We start from the raw sequence: 21,875 nt of genomic DNA, 5'->3' as shown, positions 1-21,875 counted from the left end.
GGCGCGGTCCCCGCCTGGCCGCGGCCCCGCAGGATCCAGGTAGGTCGGTCCGGCTTTTACCTTTCTCCTTCGGCTTCCCTGGCGGGGCTGGTAGCTGGGCTGTTTCCTGGTCTGGCAGAAAGAGGCAGTGCTGAGTTAGGAAGACAAAAATAGACCTTTACAGAGAAATATAGGGATTGTGTGCGCGGTGGGGAGGGAGTGAGGAGAGCGGCAGCACCCGGCTGGTTTCCAGGAGGAGCCCTTTTCCTCCCTCCCGTTGCATGTTAGGCGTTTCTGCACAGCTTTTTTTCCCCCCTTCCCCTTTCCCAGATGCATTCTCGCGCTTGCGCGTGAACTGCGAGCGGCGTTAGCGAAGGCTCCCTCACGCCCCCCGTTCCCATCCCTCTGCCTTCCCCCACCCGCGGGGCGGGGGAGCCCTCCTGCAGCCAGCGCACACGTCCTCTGTCCTTGCAGGGCTTCGCTTTGTTGAGCTCCTTCATCAGGGCTCCCCGGAGGTCACCCAGTGCCATTTCTCCAACAGCACGAGTACGTTACACGCCCCCAACACCTTTCACCACTCCCCCACCTCCCCCTTGTAAATACTAAATCTGCAAAGGCAACGATTTGACATCCATCCTAAGCAGCGGCTATGGGGTGTTTGGGCAACAGCAAAACGGAGGATCAGCGTATCGATGAGAAAGCGCAGCGAGAAGCCAACAAAAAAATAGAGAAGCAGTTGCAGAAAGAGAGGCTGGCTTATAAAGCGACCCACCGCTTGCTCCTGCTGGGTAAGGAGGAGAAGGAGAGGAGGGGGCCGAGGCTGGGGGACGGGGGAGAGGAGGGCGAGGAACGGGGGGCGCATCTGCCCCCCTCCCAGTCCGCCCGGGCGGCGGGGAGCAGCGCAGCGGCCGGGGGAGAGAGATGTCGTCGTCTGCGCCTTTAGGGATGACAAATGTAGGGCTTGTCGTATCGAGCGATAGAGCGCCAGACGTCCAGGGAGAGATTGAGCTCTCTGCCTGAGCCACATGGATGCACACATACAGAACGGCTGCCGGAGGTGGGAGATGCTGTCGCGTCCAAAAAAAAAAAAAAAAAAAAAACCCCCAAAAAGCCAAAAAAAAACCCCAAACCCCACAGCCCGAACCATGTATCACAACGTTCTCCCTTTCCTTCTTTCTCTTCTAGGGGCTGGTGAGTCAGGAAAAAGCACTATTGTGAAACAAATGCGAATCCTACATGTCAATGGATTTAATTCAGAGTAAGAATCGCTGACACTTTGTGACTTATTTTTCGTGTAAACGTTGGAAACAGGTCAAGGCACAGGAGGCTAGGAGATTTTTCCTGGCCTCCCCTGTGTTTTGGTGGCCTGACACTGCGTTTTGGGGGAGGGAGGGGAGGAAGGGGAGCGAGAATAAGGAAATTACTGCTATTGTATATTTGCATTTTCTCCTTCTGGCCCCATTACTGTATTTTACACTGTTGCTACTGCAGCGCTTGACAGGCCCCTGTGTAGCAACAACATGGCGACTACTTTTTACATAGAAGCAAATAACTAAATATTGCATCTGTCTGCAATACAAAAATACATGTCAAGTCATATTCAGGATGACAGTGGCTGCTGTTTTTCCGGTATTTGGGTTAGTGCAAAACTGAAACTAATTTTGCACGTTTGTTAGAAATAATTGTTTTCTGAGGCTACATCATTTTCTCTCTGAAGAACTCTTTGCCAGAAATTATTATTAATCTGTAGCGTTAATTTTAGGTATCTGTTGGCCTTCAACTACATATTGTTAATTTAGAGCATGTTTACAGCATGCTGTAGAAATGAAAGAATGACTTCCAGTTCCATCAGGGGAGGCTTTGCAGATGTGGCTATGATTGTCTGATTTAAAAAAAAAAATCAGGGATGAATGTGCATTGCTCTTCATACTATGCAAGAAAAGGGATAAGGGGAAAAATATATTTGTCTGCGGTTCTTTTCAGTTAGTATGTTGTAATGATTGAAGAGCAGATAAACAAGCGATCAGTGAAAATAAAAATTAATGCAACCGACTGAACTGCTTTGGAAGAAAAAATCAAAGTGTTAATATTTCTGTTTTAATGCAGAGAAAAGAAACAGAAAATACTGGATATTCGGAAAAATGTTAAAGATGCGATTGTGGTAAGAACACACTTTATACTTTAAATGCTTGGGTGTACTGGAAATGATAAGGATTGTGCTCTCCAAGATTGTGCTGAGAGAAATCCCATTTTGCTGATCAGATTGGATTATCTTCTATTGATCCTGTATCCTAGATTTATCCAGATTAATGTGTTTGTTTTTGTTTTATCCAATTCTAGACTATAGTTTCAGCTATGAGCACTTTAATACCCCCAGTTCCATTGGCCAACCCAGAAAACCAATTTCGAATGGACTACATCAAGAGTATAGCTCCTCTTTCTGACTTTGACTATACACAGGTAAGAACAGAAATCACTGATTTATTCTGCTTCAAGGGGGAACGTGTTGTTTCACTTTGATTTACTGAAACATTGGATTTTTTTACTTTTTGGAAGATGGTTATGGGAAGGGCTTAGGCCAGCATTACCAGTAGGTTAACTTTCTTAAAAGACTGTGTTTGTTGCACCTGTTTTAGTGGTGCAAGGTTTTGTTGTTACCGATTTATTTGCTGCTGTTTGTAAATGCTGTTTCTGCATTTAGTTCTTCTCTTCAACATTTCTGATCTAATCATACATATTAACACTTCAAATAAGACTTTGTTGAAACCTGGTTTGCTATGTGGAATTAGGTGCAGGATGTCAGTCTGAGGAGTTACAGTCTACCTACAGAAAAGGATGTAAAAGGAAATAAAAGGATAGAGTGGCCCCAGTGGTATTTTCCATACTTATTGCACTTCACAGTGGAAACTCACCTAAATGGTGGTCAAGTAAGGTGGTTTGTTTCTTTATGTATTTATTGTAGTTGGCATGAGCAGTGGTTTACTTGGATGTAAATGTTGCCATCTTTTGATACGGAATCGTTAGAAAATTAAGGATTTCTGTATAGAGGCTACTCTTTTGTAGACAAATGAGAGATACCTTTCGGATTAACTTGCATAGGCATCTTATGTTTGATTATTTTTATCTTATGTTATTATTTATAGGAACGTACATAGAACGTTTTATATTTTATGCATGACGTGAAAGCAAGTGCATAGACATTCTGAATATTATCAAGAATTTTATTTTTGCACTAGCACAATTTTTAATTTGCTTCAAATGATATCGAGAGCAATTTGTTATGGATACAGTAAGGACTAAAAAAATCTTCATTCATTGGCTAAATAATTGCGAGTTGTTCATGCTATCAATGTTACCAAAGAAGCCATTTACAACAGAGTGTCTTTAGGTTATTATAGCTTCAGGGTGGAAGGGGGAGAAGGGGAAGAGTCGTTTCTTTATTATATGACTCATATTCTCTGGTGTGTGGTTTTGCCTCTGGTAAACCTACCACTTTGAAGGTTCAAGATAAAGAAAAAGTATCAGACATCTTGTACAGTTAGAATTTAACACAGAATGCAGATGTTAAGAAAACGACTGCAAGGTACACCCACATATTGCATAATTGCTCAATTGGTAGATGTAACTTAGTGAAAATGAGAAACTCTTTTTAGAAATGGAATGCGAGTTTGACATGAAATATTTGTCTTATGCAGGTATTGCAGTTCTGAGGCCTTTGTTGCTCATTTTATGTGGTCAGGGTTTTTGCTTGAATTTTGACCCTTATATGTTTTGGTAAAGTAAGCGGTGGCCTATATCCTTTGCTATTCTCTATAGTACATCTGCTTTCTTGAGTTTCTGGGATAAAAGAAAATTAAAGTGGACTTTCCATAGGGCTGGAGATACTTATTTATTTTCAAATTGTTTACAAAATTCTCCTTTTTCACAGAAACTGACTATATCTAGTCAAATTTGGTTCACTGTTTGATACTTTATAGAGGGCAAAATTTATTCTTCTTGGAAGGGGAGAAGAATAGGACCCGGTGGACAGTAAAACAAGTAATAATTCATTTGAAATCTCCATTCAAAGTCCATTTTGGTTTAAAATAAAAAAAATAATAACTCTGGTTTTTAATTAAGTAGGATTTCTGACAGTGCCATCACATTATTTGAAATAGTGTCAAGTAATAGTCCTAATTAAAAAAAAAAAGTTATTTACAAGCTTAAAAAAAAAAAGAAGAAAAATCTAGTGCTCGCTTAGAAGTCCACATATTTTATGTGTCACTTCCATCTTTTCTCACCTGTTTTCTTCTCTGCTCAATTCATAGGTTGAATCTTTGTAAAATGTAAAATTTTATTTTATTTTTGTTGGTTTAGTAGGTTATTTCTCTCCAGGAAGATGTATGAGCAAGACAGATTGACAAAAAAAAAAATATGTGCTATTGTGCTTCAGGGCTTGACTCTACTCCAGTTTAAGTCAACGATAACTTAAAGTGAAACTACGTTTCCAGCTGAAATAACTTTTGACCCATTTAGTATTTTCGGATAAGGACAAATATAAAAATTAATACTTGGATAGTAATCAGTTACGCATCCTTTGCTAAGCATTACTGATTCTCTAATTAATATCTGATGTATGGAATAAGGCCTTCTGAGCCAGAGAAACTAACACAGTATTTAGTAGTAGACATTCAGGACTTGTGGTTCTATCATCCGTGCTGAAAAACAGTTGTAAAGGGAAAAATGCTTGACTTAGGCAGTGCTTAGGTGTTGCCTCTGGGGTAAATTTTGGCACATCCTAAAACATGACAAAGCTTCCCTTCTTCTTTTGAAGGAGGGAAAAGGCAATTTTAGGGGTTTTGACAATGTGGATGGTAATGAGCTGTTAAAGACATAGCCCTTAGTGTTGCAATGTGAATTACAGATGTGTTATTTTTTGGATTATGTTAGCCATATAATCTTCACTGTAAAAAGCGGTGAAGATGCATTTCAAATGCATCACATGCAAAATGTGGGAAAATGACTGCACTCTATCACGAGTCTTTAAAGAGAGATCCCTGATAAAATGCAAAAACTTCACTGATGGCACAGTATGGCCAACACTCATGAGGCACTAATTTAATATCGGGTATGCTTGGATATGCATTCTTAAATTGCATACAAATTAACTAATACGCATTTAATTATGAAAATTGTCCTTTAAAAGAAGTGGATTTGAAAATACTGATTTCCTGTGGGTGAAATCATACTCTAATTGCAATTTGTGACTGAAATCCCAAGAACTTGTGTAAGGATGGGATTCGCATTTAGACTCAGAACTGTATTTTGGAGGTTTGTTTGGTTGGTTTTTTTAATTACACAGCTGTCTACATAATGCAAGCAGAACATCTTTCTTAGTGGTGATGCGAATTTTAAACCAAATAGTTTTCTCTTTGCAGCCTTTTCACATTCCTTTAAGAGTCTGTGGAGTGCCCCCCCAATAGTTTTACTTACTTTTAAAAAATTAGTCTTTAATTTGGTTTAGTTAAGTTACCTCGATGAATTATCTAGTTGATATAAAAAAAATCAACTGTTTCTTGATTTCTTTTATAATTTTTATGTTGCCTTTCATTACTTTATTAATAGACGATACAATTTTTACCAAAAAAATCCTGAGTGACTAATGCGGTCTAATTCTATAAATCATAAGATTTAAGGCTAGAGTTTTTACAGAGTTAATAAATGTGAAAAAGGCAAGCGTCCACTGTAGTTTCTTCCCTGAAGTCGTGAAAGGAATAAAGGTAAATTTTCTTCTGATGACTAGTTTAGGCGTTATCTTAGCTCCATATTCCAGGGTGGAAGCAGCAGAAGGGCTTTAAAACTTAAATGGAAGCACGCACTCTATATCGGAAAGGATTTTTTTATTATTTTTGGCAAAGTGTTGATTGATATTTGCTGAAGTTAACAGGAATTGACCTGCGCCATTTTTAATCCTTTATTGATGGGGATTTATTTTGTCCTTTGTGAATCAGAGTGAACATATTAAGGGCATATTATGCTGGTAGCTGTGGAAAAACATGGTGTATTATGTAAGCGTGTGTTTACTCAAGTTCAGTTGTCTTTATGAAAGTATTTGAATTTTGTGGGCACTATAAAGCTGTTCGGTGCATAATTCCTTTACCCTTTGTCTTCCTCAAAAATGTAGTCAAATTAAGTTGCTTTTCATAATATATGTCTCGGATCAAGCTGTCTGATCAGTTACGTGTAAGTATATAGCAGGTAGTCAATTAGCTACCGCCAAACTATATAGTCAAGTGTTTGCCTATATGAACCAGTTACCAGTGAACGTGAATCATTTGCTTAATAGAGAACATGTAAACACTTCACCCAGGTTTTGGGGAGTGGGGAGAGTTTTCAAAAGATTAGTTTTCCTTTGCTAAGAATGTTTTAGAGAGAGGCAAAGTGTTTTGTTGAAGCTTCATAAAACAGTGAATTGTGCAAATGTAGTCCCTTGTGCTGATTTTAGAATGTGAGTTTTTAAAATATTTTTAAAAGCTATCTTATCAATCAGGTAAGCTCTTTAATTTAGCTCTTAAAAGTGAAATGTTAATGTCATCATTGACAGGGAAACTGCTTTAGATTAATCTGGTGTGTGGTTTGCTCTATATTTTCAGATTATTGCAGTTTGATTTCAATTTGATTGCTTTAATTTTCCTCCACATTTTCTTCTTAAAAATCAGAACTTTGTATTCATAATGTAAAGACAAGAAAGAAAGAAAAATATTTCTGGTCGGAGTTTGAAGTTACATAGGTTTCCATTAGGCATTTCAAATTTTTATTAGACCTGGTATTCAAATTCAAACGTGTTGAAGCCTGGTGATGGCTGGTTTTCATGGTTTGTATCTCAATGTTTGAAGTAACCGAAAGTCTTGCTCAAGCGTGTCGCTGGGTGGTAGAAAATCTTTATCCTAAATAAATAGGTAAATAAAAAATTAAAAGCGTAAGTACAGTTCATACATGGTTAAACTTGGCTTGGGTTGTGCAGTTAATACTGTGACTTTAATATCCTGTTTGACCACAACATGTTTTAAGTTTCCCTCTAATACGTACTTGATGTAGCCCAAAGGAGTTACAAAATAGCATCATCTTACATCTTTTGATTTTCAAATAACTTGCAGTATTTCCATGTTTCTCAGGAGTGTGAAAATATAGTTTTACATGATAATACCATAAAAGAGAGAATATGGTGAATATTGCCACTCCAATGGCTTCACTTGATTTTTCTTTCTATCTAGATTTTTACTTTCGGGCTTCGTTTACCATTTTGGGTAGAATGAACAGCCACAAGCTTTCATAATTACCTGTGGTTGTGATATTTAATGTTACTGCAGTGTCAAGTCAAAACTAACTTTTAATCAATTAGACTTTTAAAAATTAAGTCATTTGTCTTTTTTGTGGTCTAAGATGCACATGGGTGTTTCTTCATTTGTTCTTATTTCACTAACGCAGAAAGGATCTGGAAGGCCAAATGATGGTTAAATTGTATAGGTCCAACAACATTATTACTTCCCTGAATTAATAACTTTTGAAAAACTAATGAAGAAGGCTGTCAGAGGAGCAGAGCTGAAACTGCTGCGAGTGCTCATGTAGTTGTTGGCAACTCTTTAGTCTTCACACAAAGGTTAAATCCTTAAGAGGAGTGGTATTGAGAAGTAGTGGATATTGGGGAGAAGTAGCAATTAGGAAACATGAAATTTTTTTGTTGTGATAGCGTTTGTTTTTATGCTGTACACTAACTATTAATTAGCAGCAGATACTGAAGTTCAGCTTTTCTCACGTTAAGAGCAGATTTTGCTGATGCCCAGCAATACCTTTCCTTCTGTATGGAATACCTATTTGCTTGCAGATATAGCGTAAGCGTATCTGGTTTTCATTAAATCGGCAAGCTGAGCCCCTAATATTCTGATTAGTCAATGTTAAAGTAGAAAATTAAAAACATTTCATGCGTGAGATCAAAAATATACTTCAATGTTACGTGTTACTTTGTTCTTACTCTTAATTTTTGTAAGCATTAAGTTTGCTGTTGATGGATCAGTCAATCCAGTAGTGCTTTCAGAAATAGCAGTCATTATGTTAACTCTCTATGTAAAACTAGAACTGGGATTATACTGCAAACAAGTATAGGGCAATTTTGGGGGAAAAAGAAAAAAAAAAAAGAAAAAAACAACAAGAAGGAAAAAAAAACCCACACAAACCCCAAACTTCTCAAATTGATAATATGTACTGGAACTGGATTTCTACCATGTTTTTCTTTAATTTTTCATTTTAATTCTTTAGTAAATACTCTGATTTTACTGAAAACACAACCGGGGCTTAAAATTGGAGTGGTTTGTGTAAAGTACAGCTGTTCTGTGAGGCTCAGGATTTCTCGCTTAAAATACGCGGTTTGTATTTGAGAGGTGCTTGCTTTAGGATGAAGGAATTCCTTACGTTCAAGCATAAAAATAAAGGTTTTGTTTTAGTGAAACACTGCTCCATTTCATAAAAGTGTAACAGCATATTTCTTCCTCCCCTTGTTCCAAACTCACTGAACCAGAACTGTTAACAGTTTACACCGATGATCAGTAAATAATTAAATTTGTGTCCCAGGAAAGGAACTCGGGGATATACTTAAGCGCCCACCAATTAACAGGAGAAATACTGAGATTGAGAGCCATAGAAAGTCCCATGCATAATCACAAATGATCCACAGTTAACAAAGATAAGATATATTCATAAAAAAAAAAGAAAAGAAGGCGATATTAATGGCTGTGTTTGTTTCTATGTCTTTCTTTCAATATTTTTAAGAACAGATTAATCTTTGAAATATACAGAAAAAGTTCACCTTTCCCATTTATATTTGCCTTTTTAGAATCTATTTTTGCATAGCTTACAATGTAAAATAATGAATTTCAGTCTGAAAAGACAATTATTTGAGAATGTCTTATGAACAATGCTGTTTATGAATCAAGTGCAGTGTTACATTCAATACTACATCATCACAGTAACACCAAACTAAATGTTTGCTATCTTATATTGTGAATCTGATTTCCCAGACAGTGGGGTGATATTCACACTTTACCCAGCCTGCCTTATTTATTATCATCACACAACACAGAGACTTCCACTGTGAAACTGGAAAGATATTATCATTTATTACTACTTCTAACTAAAACTTAAGTTACTTCCATCGTCTCCAAAGTTGTTGACGTTTACTGATACTTCTTCAAGTTTTGTACCTATGTATACAAATGAGTTGGAGGTTTTTTGAAAGTCAAGCCAGTATCCAGTCAAATACTGTAAATTAATAATAATGAATGTCATATTCTGCCTTTTTTTTTTTTTGCTACAATTTTAGCTGAAAACTTCGTATACTTCTATTGCACTTTACAAGGATAAAAATATTTTTACATCTAAATTTGGATATTTGATTTGATGGCAACGGGAAGACTAATAACTTGAATTATCATTTTAAGTAGGAGTGACTGATTTTCCTCACGGAACTAAAAATGTATTACAGGATTATTTATGAGCTTTAGAATATTTTTTTTTTCATCAGGTATTTTTCAGTGTATATCCTAATTTTAAATTAAATAAAGGCAGAAACAATAGGTTGAAGCCTCTACTGTCATTATCTTTGTACGGGCCACAGATGTGTGAAGCACACTGATTTATTTTAAACTGTGGTTGCTTTGGGGGGCTGCTTTTTTGTATTCCTTCGCGACTCGTGGCTGCTGCTAAGGTATCTTCCGAAAGCGGTTCTGCGATGTGCAGGTGGCAGCAGTCCTTCTCCATCCCCGGCGCTAAGACTTGGAAAGACAGCTGAAGGAATAGCGTTGGTCACTAGGTTGGTGCCTGACGGAGGTGTGGTAGCCTCTCCAGAATAACAAACTGATCCTGATTCCCAGTCTTCCTTCAAGGAAGAAGCAGGAAAGAAATTCTTGCCATTTTTAGCACTTAGATTGAGTTGCATTGATACCTCTGGAAGATTTAATTACAAATTAGTATGTAGTTTATTAAGACTTAACATGCACTTAAAAACGTTTGCAAGAACTTCACTGTTTGTTCCCTCATGTAAATCAAACTGAGTTATAATGAAAGTAAATGTAAATACATGCAAAGGGTAGCCACGCTCTTAATGAAGACACAATGTCCAATTAGTCTGAGGATGATGACATTTCAGACTTTTACAAGTAGCAGTTTTCAGAGGAAGGGTAGTGAAATGTTTAATGAATTGTCATTATTCATAAACTACATTAAAACGGATTTTCCATCACAGCCAGAGAAAAGGTAAACATTGCACAGTATGTTTCACAATTGTTCTCATTACCAATTAATTATTTTAATCTCTTAAGCCAAAGATAGCAGGTTGATGTACTGCTTTTGCCATTTTTGAGTGCTCCGTAAAAGTAATGTGTTTACTAGTCAGGAAGGGTCTTCTTTTGACTTCAGTGGCCATGATAAGAATGTACAGATAAGGGATAAATCATCGTATGCATGCGTATTGTCACTGAAGCCAGTGGAGACCTATGGAACAGAGGGTGTCACCTACTCAAATAGTAATAGGGTCATTATTTAGAGTTTCAAATAATTGAGTGTTCATCTGCACAACAGCCAAGAGCTGCGTCCCCGTTCTTCAGCATGCAATGACTCTTTAACTTCAGTTTCTGAAACAGCATTGAGCATTGCCAGCTTAGACCTTTGCTTTTTTTTTTTTTTTCATCACATCCATGGCTTCATCCATTGCTTGTGCTTATTGTCAACGGTGGATTATCTTTTTTAATGTCAATATAGTCTGCATCAACAGACAGGATGTTTTGTTTGCAGAAGGTAGCAACCTGAGCTGAGGAATAGAGAACAAGCTAAACAGTGTGAATAGAAGACTTTATGTATACCTGGCATACAATGAAGTAAATAAGCTGAAAACCAAAAAGTATTATGAACAATCTTTTTTTCCCCTGAGTATCTAAGAAGCTCTTTACGATAAATGTAAATAGGACTCTAAAGCAGATGAAAGGCAAGAACAATGCACATTTGCAGTTAGCTGCTAAAAGTTTCCATAAAATGTTTATGGTTTTGTTCTGCCACCTATTCCATTTAATTTGGTTTTTTGTAGTTAAAGAGATTGAAGTGCTGTAGTCAAGTTCTAGGATCTTCTCTTCACAGAGTTCAGGAGAGTGTAATTTGTACAACACAGTTTCAAGTTTATATTGTCTTTTACTTTGGAAACTCTTGCAATAATTTCTTGGAACAGAGCTACTTCTGGTTGTAAGCACGCCAGCTATCACTTGAAGCATGCAGATTATGGTTTCTTGCTTTAAATCAGTAGATTAATTTTGGTTGGTTTAAAGTGCACTCTTGTAATTAATCTACTAGTATTTGTTTTAAAAACCTATGCTGGATGTTTTGAAAGGATATTTATCCTTAGGCAAGAAGAATATTGGAATTTTTGTCTGTTATGTCGACATTAGAGATGAACTTTGCCTTTTAAATCCTTTAAAAGTAAACGTTTTCTGACACTCCTGCCAATTCATTCCATGAGTTTTCTTATTGCTGTCAGTAGGACTTAAATATATTTTAATGCAAATAATTATCCCACTGTTTTGAACTGTGAAATTGTTTAGCAAGATAAAATAGGCTAAAGATATGCAAGCCTTCTTATCTCTGTTAATTTGGTGAACGCTTTTTGATCACGTCCACCCTCACTTCCATAGGATGTTAAGTGACAGAGCTGTGCAGATCATTCTTTTCTTAACATACACCCACATACTTTCTTTCATAGGAGCTAAATAATATCAAATTTAAGAACTGTCAGGTAGGAAAACAAGAAAAGGCAAAGAATGGTTAAGTAAAAGAGGGGAAAGTGTATCCTCACTTTGCTCTGTACAGGCAACTGACTGCCCCTTGCCTGCAGACCTGCAGCTGACCACGAATAGCAGCAGGGCCTGGTTGTCAGTCAGCTCCAGAGTGCCTTTGGCACAGGCTGCGTGCCTTGAGGAGTTCACCACCCCAGGCTAAAAGAAAAGGTGGAGGAGAAACAGAAATAAAAAACCCCTATGCAACGAATATACAGTCACTTCTGTTTTGTCATTGGATGGAGGAAGAGGTCAGGTATCTCCACTTGCTGCTGAAACCATGTCATTAATTATCAGATTCCCAGCAGCTATCGCAGAAGAGTGAAGCTTCATGGCAGGATCTGTGGCCTTAAATGTTTGAGTGAGAATATTCGTTCTGGCAGGCAGGTGTCCTCTAGCTTTAACTTTAGCTTCTCCTTCCTTCTCAGGATGTGTGTTGCCTGTTCCTTTTGGGAAGAGCAGACTTGCTTATTTAGAATAACATGCTTTTAGTTGAACAGTATAGCTTTTGTTTTTCCACCCATAGAATTACCATTTCTAATCACTGTTGTTATCTGCTGAATTTTTGAAATGCTAGATTTTAACAACAGCAAACTAAACATGTTAACTAACTAACAGCAGCGTGGGTATATTGTGGACCAAAAAGAGTAATTAGTCAGGGAATACGTAAGTCAGAAATCATAATTAAAAAATAATTGTATAGATTAAAAATCACATCAGCAGAGGAGGATGGCTCAATGTTTCTGTGAGCCAGCCATTCAAACCGCAGAGGATTTGCACTGTATTTTGAAGAAATAAGGGATTAAATTTGGTCCTTGGCCTTTAGTTCTATGGAACAGGTTTTGATTCTTCTCACTGATGAATGAAAACCTGGCAAGAAGTATAATGTTCTATAAATATAGAAGTCATCCTAAACAACTATATTCCCTAGGGTCTAATCTTGCAAAGGCTTAAACATATGGCTATATGTGGACCTAAATGCACTGCTCGTGTACTGCTAGCACAGCATTCAGGCAGCTGAGCTTCCGGTTATGCAGTGATATTAATGTAAAAATCACATACTTTCAATTGAAAAACAAAACAAGCGAATCATTTCTGCCTGTTAAATTTATATTTGGGAGGTCGTTGAGCGCTTTTATGGATTTTCTTGGGGGTGGGAAAAGTTGTGTAGGTTAGACATTGGCACAAAACTTGAAATAAGCAAAATCTTTTTCAGATAAGTGACAGTTCTCTGGCTGCTATTAAGCTGTGAACAGTAGGTCTTTTCAATAATCACTGTGATTCATTTTCATATTGTGTTTTTTTTTTTAATAATAATATCTTTAAAAGGCTTGCTGAACAGTAGGCTGCACCAGCATAACTTTCTGTGCAGAAGGAATGGTTTCACGCGCAGAGTCTTAGATAATTTACCTTAAATTGATTCGCACAGCTCAATAAAACCATAAGAAGACTGTACTAGCTCAGATCACAGGTTCATTTAGCACCAAATCTCATCTCTGACCATGGCTGGTAGTGAAACTAGAAAAATAGTTTAAGAATGGGGCAAGCACATAGTGGTGTTTCCCACATTGATTGTCCTAGTCTCCACGGTTTTATGGCCGAGGTATTTTTTGTCTGGGAGTGCTATTGCTGTATTTAAGAACTTCACTGGATTTTTCTTCCAGGAATTTCTTTTTTTTTTCTTCTCCAACCTGTGTGAACTTGCAGTTACATCAGTGAGTTCTGCAGTTTAAGTGTGTTGTATGATTAAGTACTACTTGATTTTTCTCGGCCACCCCCGCCCCCTAAGCCTGCTACCCACTGGTCTTCCCTGGTTTGTCTATTACAAATATTTCATCTTTTCCGTATTGCCTTTCTCATTGCATATCATATCCCTCCAAATATTTATCTTTCCGCTTAAAGAGTCTATTTAACTGGTTCTCTCACAGGGCTTGTTCTATATCTTTGCCCATTCTTGTTGCCCTTCCATATATCTTCCAGTTTTACTAGACCCCGCGTGCAGTGAGAGACCAGAATTGCGCACAGTATTCAGTGTGTGTGTTGTGGATTTATACTGTAGTGTTATTTTTTCTTTTTCATTCTCTGGTTTTTCTAATAATTCCTAACGTTTGCCTTTTTTTGGACACTGGGTTGATATTTTCTAGAATTACAGTAGATTATTTTATAATTCCAAGAGAACTGGAACACAATTGCAGGTAAGAGGAATATGTGTGAAGGGTCTCTGTACCAACGTTAGCAGAGCCCAGAGGGTACTGTTAATGACAATTATCCTTATTCTTTTCTGCTATTTTCAGATCTGTCATGCATTTTGACTAGTTTGTTCAAAAAAACCATTGCATTCAATTTTTTATTCTTTCATGTGTAATGACATGTCTTCTCATTTGCTATGCTGCCATGTATCCCTTATGAAAAAGCATTTTTTAAATTATCTACCATGACTAATATTTTCTTCTGTGCAGAAGGAGAACACACTTCATTTTTGTTCTTAAAATGGAAAAGAAATTGGTCTTCAGCCTGATTTTGGAGAGGCAATGTTTACAGTACCAGGAAGGACATTTGTGCTTTCAAATCTGCTCATCATTCCTTAATCGTTCGTTATGGTTTGCCTGATTTAGCAGAAAAGAAGACCATTGTTTGGAACCCTTCTCATTAGAGAAATAGAATGTTTAAAAATACCAAAATGCCACTTTTTTTTTGCTTGCAGTTCCTAATGCTGTGTGTCATTGAGAGAAAATGTTTTGAACTTTTTGATCTCCCTTGGGGAAATGCTGCAAGTAGCAGAATTTTGTTATTTTTATGTCAATTTATGTCTTACATGATTCAGCACTTGTGGTTTATGGGAAAAGAGTTGTAGATTATGATTAAAGGAGCAAAAATAGTAAGGAGTGGCTACTAGAGAAGGCATTCTTTTACTGTTAGAATATTTTCTGGATTGGCTTTTCTTCATTTTTAAACCTCTACCTCTATTCCTCTTATTTTCTCCATTACTTGTGACTAGTACACTTCAAAGACGATAGTTCAATTCTGTTTCACTTTTCAGCATTTTTAACAGTACAAAGAATTCAGAACAAGTTGCTATAGGATCTTGATAATACTAAATCTGTACGTTTAAGTCTGCCAAACATGGTTGTCTCCAGCAGGCCAACCAGTCATCCTCTTGTGGCAGCCTCTCAGGAATTAAAAGAAAGTCTCTAGGGAAGGGAATGGAAGAGGATGCAGGATGCAAAAAAAACTGCTTGTAGTGCAGGAAAAATTCTTTGTAGTAAGGGACCACAAACAATGAGTTAACTCATTCTGGGATGCATTAACAAGGCTGTTGAACAAAAAGACATTCTTCTTGGCACTGGTGAGTCCTCAGCTGGCGTACTGTGTCTAGTTTTGGGAACTAAACTTAAAAAAAAAAAAGATACACAAATGGAGTCCAAAGGAGGGTATCAAGAGTAAGAGGAGACAAAGAAAACTGGGTACGTTTACGCTTGAAAAGTGTCCAAGTTGAAGGGGAAAGGGAGCAGAATACAATTTTTAGTATTTAAAGAGCTGCAATTACATATTCTCATGCCTGTCTTTCAGAGGGAAGAAGTGAACTAGAGGAGAGGAGACTATTCCTCTCTTCTGTGGTGTATGGTAGCCTGCATGTTCAGGATATTCTACAACCGTGAATTTAAGGATCACAATCTCACAAATATACTAAGATACAACTGCCCAGTTTCAGGCACTGTATTTTCAGTGACATGAATCACCTCATGCTCAAGTTAAAAACTTCTGAAAATCTGGACAACTTTGGAAGATACAAGGTCCAGTCAGTTGGTCTTTCACATTTGCCGCTGTCCTTTCTGTTTGCGAAGGTCCTATGGGCTTGTTAGTTGAAAGTCCCTGAGACTACTTTTCCAAAACTAAAGCTTCTGTAATCATGTCTTGAATTAATCTAGAGACTTTGTTAGTTGTTTACCAGACTTGTCATGGCCTAATTGTGTAAACAGACATGATAATTTCTCTTAAATAGTGCACGTTCTTCCAGGGTGCTATGCACGCAATTTATCAGACTATAATATAGAGTACACAAAACTGTCTTGTGCTTCCATGTATTGATGGTTTTAAATCTAAATCTTGGCAAGATACACATGATTCTTTTTTTCTGGTGGAGAATTTTCCACACCTCCCAATCAGACAGGGCTTAACATTTTTTTTCCTAAAAGCAGAAAAAAATAGCTGGGGGAGGTCATGCTGTCAGGAGTATTCTCTCTAAAGGCTCAAAGGAGCAAAGAGCATGCCTTCAGGTACTTTCAATTAAAAGCAGCAAGGAGGAGTTTTTGTTTTCATACATGTGTGCACTGGCGTACATATATGCATTTACATATAAGACTTTTCCTGTTTCTGTACAAGGTTCTATTCTGTTCAAGAACTAGGACATCTGGTGGCTAACAGTGGGGTAAAAAATCCAGTGTATCGGCTGTTAGCTATAGGCCTTCAAGCACATGGAAATGAAAAGGGGATTTGGAGAATACAAGAAGTTTATCTCAAGTTTGTGGTATGAGAGGGAAAGTTCTCCAGGTGAAGGGTGGTTGGCCAGTAGCTTTGAAGCATTGGTGACAGCTCCCAGCTCTCTCAGCAAGGAAGTACTTGTGTGAATCTTGCAGCAAGTGCCACCAGTTGGTAGTCTGCAGGCTGTTTGGAGATGTATGTTGTGCGTTTGTCTTCATAAGAGGGGCTTGAGAGGAGAGTTATGGCAAAGCTGGTGATTTTGCTGGTGAGAGTTTTAAAGAACTACAGATACAGATCATGGGAAATCAGGTTTCATTGCTCACGATAGCAATTTCTGTAGAAAGGAGAAGCAACTCCCATTTCGTTTTCCCATTAGGGATAGTCCCTACTTTCCTGATGAAGTGGATTTAAGAGGAAATAATGTTGAAATGTGTCTTGCAATGTTGTTGACTTAAAGGATGATCACATTGAAAGGCATATCTTTCTTTTTTTTTTTTGGTTCTGTAATCATTAGGAGCGGTGCCCTTATTATATTATAGTACAGCCAAATGTCATGCTGATACCATTCCTGATCCATGTTTACATTGATAGATATGAACATACCTAAATTTTAGCGTTTTGAGTCCTGGGGGAAATACAGAGATAAAAAGTACACAGTAAATCAAAGTTTTCTTTTCATTTCCTTTTTCACTTTCCGAAATACAAACATACACACACACACACACACACACACACACACACAAATCATGGCAAATAGTATAATTAGGTGGTTATTTATTTGTAAGCACATATTGCTTTGCATGCTTCCAGACACCAAGAGGGAAATTTAAAACAAAACATTTGTTAATCAGTTTATGAAGGGCTGCTCTATGGAATTCGAGGATGTAATCGGGAGAAAATCCTGACTCTGACAGTCAGCTTGACTGCTGGGGGAATTCCAGGCATTTGCTTCGAGCAAGAGAGCTCATTTGCTCTGAGCATTCTTTGTTTGCTGCGCTTATGGACTGGCTGAGTTGGGTCAGTGCGTACTATTTCTGGGCAGGTTTTTCCAGTGTTGTTAAGGGTGGGTTCTTGTTGGGACCTGATGAGTGGGTTTCAAAACTGGAGGGCATTTTACTGGCTGACTGACATCGTAATTCATTTACTTTTTTGAGATGCTTATATGATACTGTTTTCTTCTCCCTACATCAAATATTTTTCTCCCCAGGTTTGATAGTTTAAGCAAGACATCAGCCTTTGAATATCTTTGCTGCCCTGAGAATGCATGCTAAGGAGTGCTCACAGTGTAGTTTCACATGCATTTGTTCCAGCAGCACTGCCAGGCTGAACCATCGTCCTCCTCTTTCTCCAGCCCCCCCCCCCGTCACCATCCACTCCGCTTTCCCCTCGTCACTATCCACTCCGCTTTCCCATTTTTATGCCTGCACTGTGCCCTCAGCTGCGTCCTGGTAAAGCTGTTTGTTTGGCCTGACCAAATGAGGTGAAGGGAGAGGTTATTTTTAGTGCGGATCATTTCCGTGGTTTTAGCTGAGGGCGGGTGACACAAAATGGGGAAGAAGAAAGCGGAGATGGGAACAAGCAGTAGGACATAATGGGGAGGTGATGGCTATCTAAACAAGCAGGCTTACTTCCTCCACCTCTGTATCTGCGATCACAGATTATAGTCAAGCCAAAAGCCACTGGAAATCTCTGTGTTAGAAGAAACCCGGTGCAGTGTGTTGGTTTTGCAGCTTCTGATGTGAAGCCTGACATTTCTTGCAGAGGTTAGGTGGCATAAGAACAGGTCTGTCTTGCTCACCCTTGCCCTTTTGGGTGAGTAAACACAGCTACGTTCACTGTGGTTATTCCTAAACTTAACTTTGTGGGCTGGAGCTTTAAGGCTTAGTCTGATGCATTTCAAAAGCAAACGACTCACATGAACTCCAGCATACAAAAGACTTCCTAGCTGTTTGAGTCTCATGTAACAAGAACTCTTCTCTCTTGCCTTTGTTGCGTAACTGCAAGCCACTTCCGCTCTACTACTATATTATCTTTACTGACAACATGATAGATAGGTATGCAAAAATCCCACGAGTGGTCATTTGGCCACAAAAGACATGGCAGGGGAGGGTACCTATCAATACATATGTTTAAGTTCTGTTTGCATGTTCCCATGGTATTGGATGAACAAGGGTAATAGTGTTCCTGTGGATGTAAAGTAAGAATGCAGTATTGTTCCAGTGTGTGCCATGTCAGTGACAGCACGTGGAATTGAAGCTATTTTATAAAGTTTGCATAGCCTGCGGGGGAGATGGATGAGTTCACAACACAGAAGTCAACTGAGGGCTCCTGATTATATAGAAACTCTGTTTGGTTCAAGTTCTTGAGAGGAAGTCTTGGAAGACTGTTTGGGGAGAAGTGTTGTTATCTATGCTTGTCCCATCCTTGCCCATCTCTTGTTGGGCCTCCACTTCTGGCAAAAGGATAGCGGGCTAGAAAGACCTCTGGTGGAACCCTGCAGAAGCCTTCTTAATTTAAGGTCTAAGAAGTCATTTCCGGAAGGGATTACTTTCCGACATATCCAAATCAGCACTATGCTGATTCATTTTTAAATAGATTAACTAAAAAGAAAAAATGAATCATAGCTATTGTTCAGGTGAAAGTTTTGCCTTATGTGCCAGTAAGATTCCCCTATTAGCTATTATTTGATTTTTCCACTTGCACCATCACAAGTGCGAGAGAGCACATTGCCTTTCTTGCCAGAATGCATGATGGTTTTCTTTCTGCAAGCTAGGAGAGGCTTCTACAAGAAGAGAATCATCAACCCATTTCTATCCGTCTGTCCTTGTAGAAACTGTCATTTGATAGTACGAGAGAGCCTATGGCTGGCTAGAGGGGAAATTGCTCTCAATAGGAGTTTCAAAACCAGTAAGGCCATTTTACGCGTACTCAGCAGTGAAACTCCTGAAGTTTCACAAGCTGTGAGGTGCTATTGGAGAGGCACACTTGTGTTTAACATATACATTTTAAAAGCCTAAGGGTCAATTCATAATTTAGCTAAGTTAAATTGTGTTGTTTAGGAGATGAATCGAGAGCAAATATGATATGCTGTAGTGTTTTGTCCTCATAAAGTCCAGTGAAGCTTTTCAGTTGAACTTTTCAACCCCTGCTAAAAATGTTAAAATACAACCCCTAGTATCTATGCCTGTATTAGCTCAAGCATTAAATGATTTCATATCTTTTCTCATGGAGGAAAAAAGGAGAGGAAGAAATAAAACCTCCTTGTGTTTCAACCTGGATTTATGTAACGTGAAAAAACTGAAAGAGAATATATCTATCTTTGCAAAAATGCAGACACCATCATAGCTGAATACCTAAGTAATGAGTACTGTGGGGAGGCAAGCCGAACATTTCTCTGCATCTAGCAGCATTCATAATTTGTTTTAAATTGTAATACTGCCATTCTTTAGCTTAGTTTCCATGTTCACTTCTCTACAATCTGAATGCTCTGTTATCACAAGGAAAATGTCCCAGTGATGTTTCCTGAGCATGTAAAGAGACATGGGGAAAGGAAGTCCACTTTTTTTTTTATTATGTGAAGTAAAATATTGTCATGAGCATTTTTTTCACCAGGTTTGTTAAAAAAATAAAATAAAACTCAAGCATCTTTAGACTACAGTAAAATTACTCTCCATCTGTGCCTAAACACAAATTATCTGAAATATAAATACGCAAAAATGTGTTCAAAATTGGTGCAATGATATATCAATAGGAGCCAATGTTGTTACTTTATTCTTCACAGTAAGTATCCAAAAAAAAAGAAGAATCCACATTTAACTCAAAATTAAAGGTTTAATTTAAGCAGGTTTTGTTATGATTTTTTTTTCAAGATCAGAATAAGTTTCCAAGAAGGTTTGCAAAATGGTAGATAGAAAAGGTGATGTAAAGCCAGCCAACTTAGAAATAACTTTTGCAGCCAACTAGAACTGAAAATTAACAGTAAGTAAGAGAGGAAGAGGAATAATTTGTTTTCCCATTGACATGGATGGGTGTCAAAAATATGTCAGGAACAAACACAACAAAACTTAAAACTGAATCATTAGGAATATTAAATATTTTTAAAATATACACATTTTTAAAGATATAGCTTTGGTGCATTGGAGAGCTCATCTACCTTATATTTGCGACTCATCACTTTACAAGCAGAGAATGTTCAAGGAATGTCACACAACTGTTTTGCATCAATTGCAAAAAAAACAGAGTATTTGTTTGAGGTTTAATGGATTTATTCTGATTTACCAAGACCTTTATAACTTTTGTGCAAGTGTAAAGTTTTGACTATAAAAATAGTATTTTTTTGCTGACCGGTACAGCAAAAGTATAGTAACACCTGAGTATTGAACCAGTTTTTAAGATGTTGTTTATTGTAGTGCTTATTGTATGTATAAGGTCATTTATTGTCCGAAAGAAGTGGCAAAAATTTCAGTATCGATATCTGTTTAACCACAGGAATTACGTAGGATTTTTTTTTCATGGATACACATAATCAGCACTGCATACTTCAATAATTCACCAGAATATTTCCTTCTTTATTAGTGCTTTTCACAGTGTCAGCAAGACTTTCCTTCTCTGCTTTCTCAACTCTCCATGGGTGTGCTAGGTCCTCTCTTCTCCTGTCTAGGGACATCTGCTGTGGGATGGTCGAGGCAAAGGAAGGGGGCTGCCAAGGACGGTGCCCCAGTATCTCCCTTGGTTTCCTCTTCTTTCCTCCCTGTCCTTGACTTGTCCTTTCCTTCCCCGGTGAGACCTGGGCAGGAGACTTCCCCAAAGGTGTCTTCTCAGCAGAAGGCCTCTTGGGTATGGTGTGGCTGTTTCTGCTTCGTGCCACCTGGGGAGACATCCTGAGAGGCTGAGTTATATTTTTATGTGACACAAGCTCTCTGACGCGAAAAATGAACTTTTGCCCTGCATGTATGTGATGCTGTCCTGTTGAATTGTTTTCTGTCTAAAGTACGTATTTCTCAGTGTGGAATATTTTCAGCTAATCAAAAAACACTGAATAAATACACATGGATAAATGGAAGCATGTTGATGATACAAACTATATGTCAGGTGGTATGCTTACCATCTGTATTTTAAAGCTGACTGTACAAAGAAAGAGCAAATAACTACTGATGTTTACAAAAACCCTTTTATACAGATTGCATGAAAGCAAATATCTTAGAGTACACATTAACTAAAAAAATAGGAGATTTTGATTAATTCTTTAAACGATTTAAATGTAGCTTTAAACTCACATGTGTAGTCTGGGCTGCTAAGCTTTTAGTGTCTTCCTTTAAGGTTGAGATTTAATTAAAGGTCAGTGTCACACACATTTCCACAACACATAGTAAAACCCTGGAATGAAATGAGCCTCACTTGAACATTTGATTAGACAAGATAATGTATTTCCCCCTGGAGTAGTTTGTTATTCAAAACAAGCTCTTTAGGGAAGGAAGTTCACATCAGTTGGTAACTGTTCCTGTGGATACCAAAGAACTTTGTACAGTACACGCTACAGTAAATTGCACTGCAGGTCGTGTA

The 21,875-nt window shown here is 37.9% G+C and overlaps 1 protein-coding gene across 1 annotated transcript in view; it reads left to right on the top strand.

The window, feature by feature from the left end:
* The first annotated feature begins 553 nt into the window (after positions 1–553).
* The window catches only part of GNAL (guanine nucleotide binding protein (G protein), alpha activating activity polypeptide, olfactory type), a 123,441-nt gene continuing 102,119 nt past the window's right edge, over positions 554–21,875 (top strand). Inside the window, exons 1-4 of the mRNA XM_009889068.1 lie at positions 554–767; positions 1,165–1,237; positions 2,086–2,140; positions 2,320–2,439. Of these exons, the coding sequence (XP_009887370.1) occupies positions 629–767; positions 1,165–1,237; positions 2,086–2,140; positions 2,320–2,439 (387 nt within the window). The 5' untranslated portion in view covers positions 554–628. The remainder of the gene's footprint in view (positions 768–1,164; positions 1,238–2,085; positions 2,141–2,319; positions 2,440–21,875) is intronic.

The sequence above is a fragment of the Charadrius vociferus genome, unplaced genomic scaffold (assembly GCF_000708025.1).
Source record: "Charadrius vociferus isolate BGI_N301 unplaced genomic scaffold, ASM70802v2 scaffold65, whole genome shotgun sequence".
Classification (NCBI taxonomy): Eukaryota; Metazoa; Chordata; class Aves; order Charadriiformes; family Charadriidae; genus Charadrius; species Charadrius vociferus.
Note: the sequence above shows the minus strand (reverse complement) of the source record. Positions and strands in the feature narration are given on the sequence as shown.